Consider the following 956-nt stretch of genomic DNA (forward strand, 5'->3'; position numbering starts at 1 on the left):
TCCTTCACGCACATTTCCCCCCAAAAAAAACTTACTCTCCGGCCAAAATAGTGTGCAGGTAGCTTATGACTTCACTCCTCTTCAGCGTGATGTCCAAGGCAGCGACGCCGATGTCCGCCTCCCCGTCGATGATGTCTCGAATGATGCCCGTCCATGCCCCGCCCACCAACACGCCCCACTGCCCGTCGCGGGACTGGCGGCAGGCGTACCTGGGGCGCAAGGTGGAAGAGGGGAAAGGTGGAAGACGGGAACGATTTTGAAAGTGGAAGGAGCAAATGAAGTGGGTTTTGAAGGTGGAGGAAGGGAGAGGTGGATACGGGGATGATTTTGAAGTTGGAAGAAGCAAATGAAGTGGATTTCGAAGGTGGAAGAGGGGAAAGGTGGATTCGGGGATGATTTTGAAGTTGGATGAAGGAATTAAAATGGATTTTGAAGATGGAGGAAGGGAAAGGTGGATTCGGGAATGACGTTGAAGGTGGAAGAAGCAAATGAAGTGGATTTCGAAGGTGGAAAAGAAGAAAGGTGGAAAGGATGATTTTGAGGTGGAAGAGAATGAGTGGATTTGAACAGTGAAGAGAAAGTGGATCCGGGATTTTGAAAGGTGGAAGAAGAAATGGTGTGATTTCGAAGGAATGGAGAAGGAAAGTGAATCGGGATGATTTGAAGGATGAAGAATAAAAGGATTTGAAAAGAAGGAAGGGATAGGTGGATCGGGTGATTTTAAGGTGGAAAAGAGTAAAAAGTGGATTTTGAAGGTGGAAGACGTGAAAAGTGGATTGGGTTTGAAGGTGGAAGAAGTAAAATGAAGAGGATTTGAGAGACAGAAGAAGGGAAAACGTGAATCCGAGGACTGGTTTTAAAATGAAGATACGAGGTGATTTTAAGTGGAGAGAAGTGGAGAATGGAAAAAGGGATTTTGAAGGTGGAAGACTTGAAAGACTAGGATTGGCGATTTT

At 46.1% G+C, this 956-nt stretch overlaps 1 protein-coding gene across 1 annotated transcript in view; it reads right to left on the reverse strand.

Moving 5' to 3' along the window:
- The window catches only part of LOC119592405 (probable glutamate receptor), a 5,890-nt gene that overhangs the window by 2,665 nt on the left and 2,269 nt on the right, over positions 1-956 (reverse strand). Inside the window, exon 3 of the mRNA XM_037941228.1 lies at positions 36-209. Within this exon, the coding sequence (XP_037797156.1) occupies positions 36-209 (174 nt within the window). The remainder of the gene's footprint in view (positions 1-35; positions 210-956) is intronic.

Source organism: Penaeus monodon, chromosome 30 (genome assembly GCF_015228065.2).
Source record: "Penaeus monodon isolate SGIC_2016 chromosome 30, NSTDA_Pmon_1, whole genome shotgun sequence".
NCBI lineage: Eukaryota > Metazoa > Arthropoda > Malacostraca > Decapoda > Penaeidae > Penaeus > Penaeus monodon.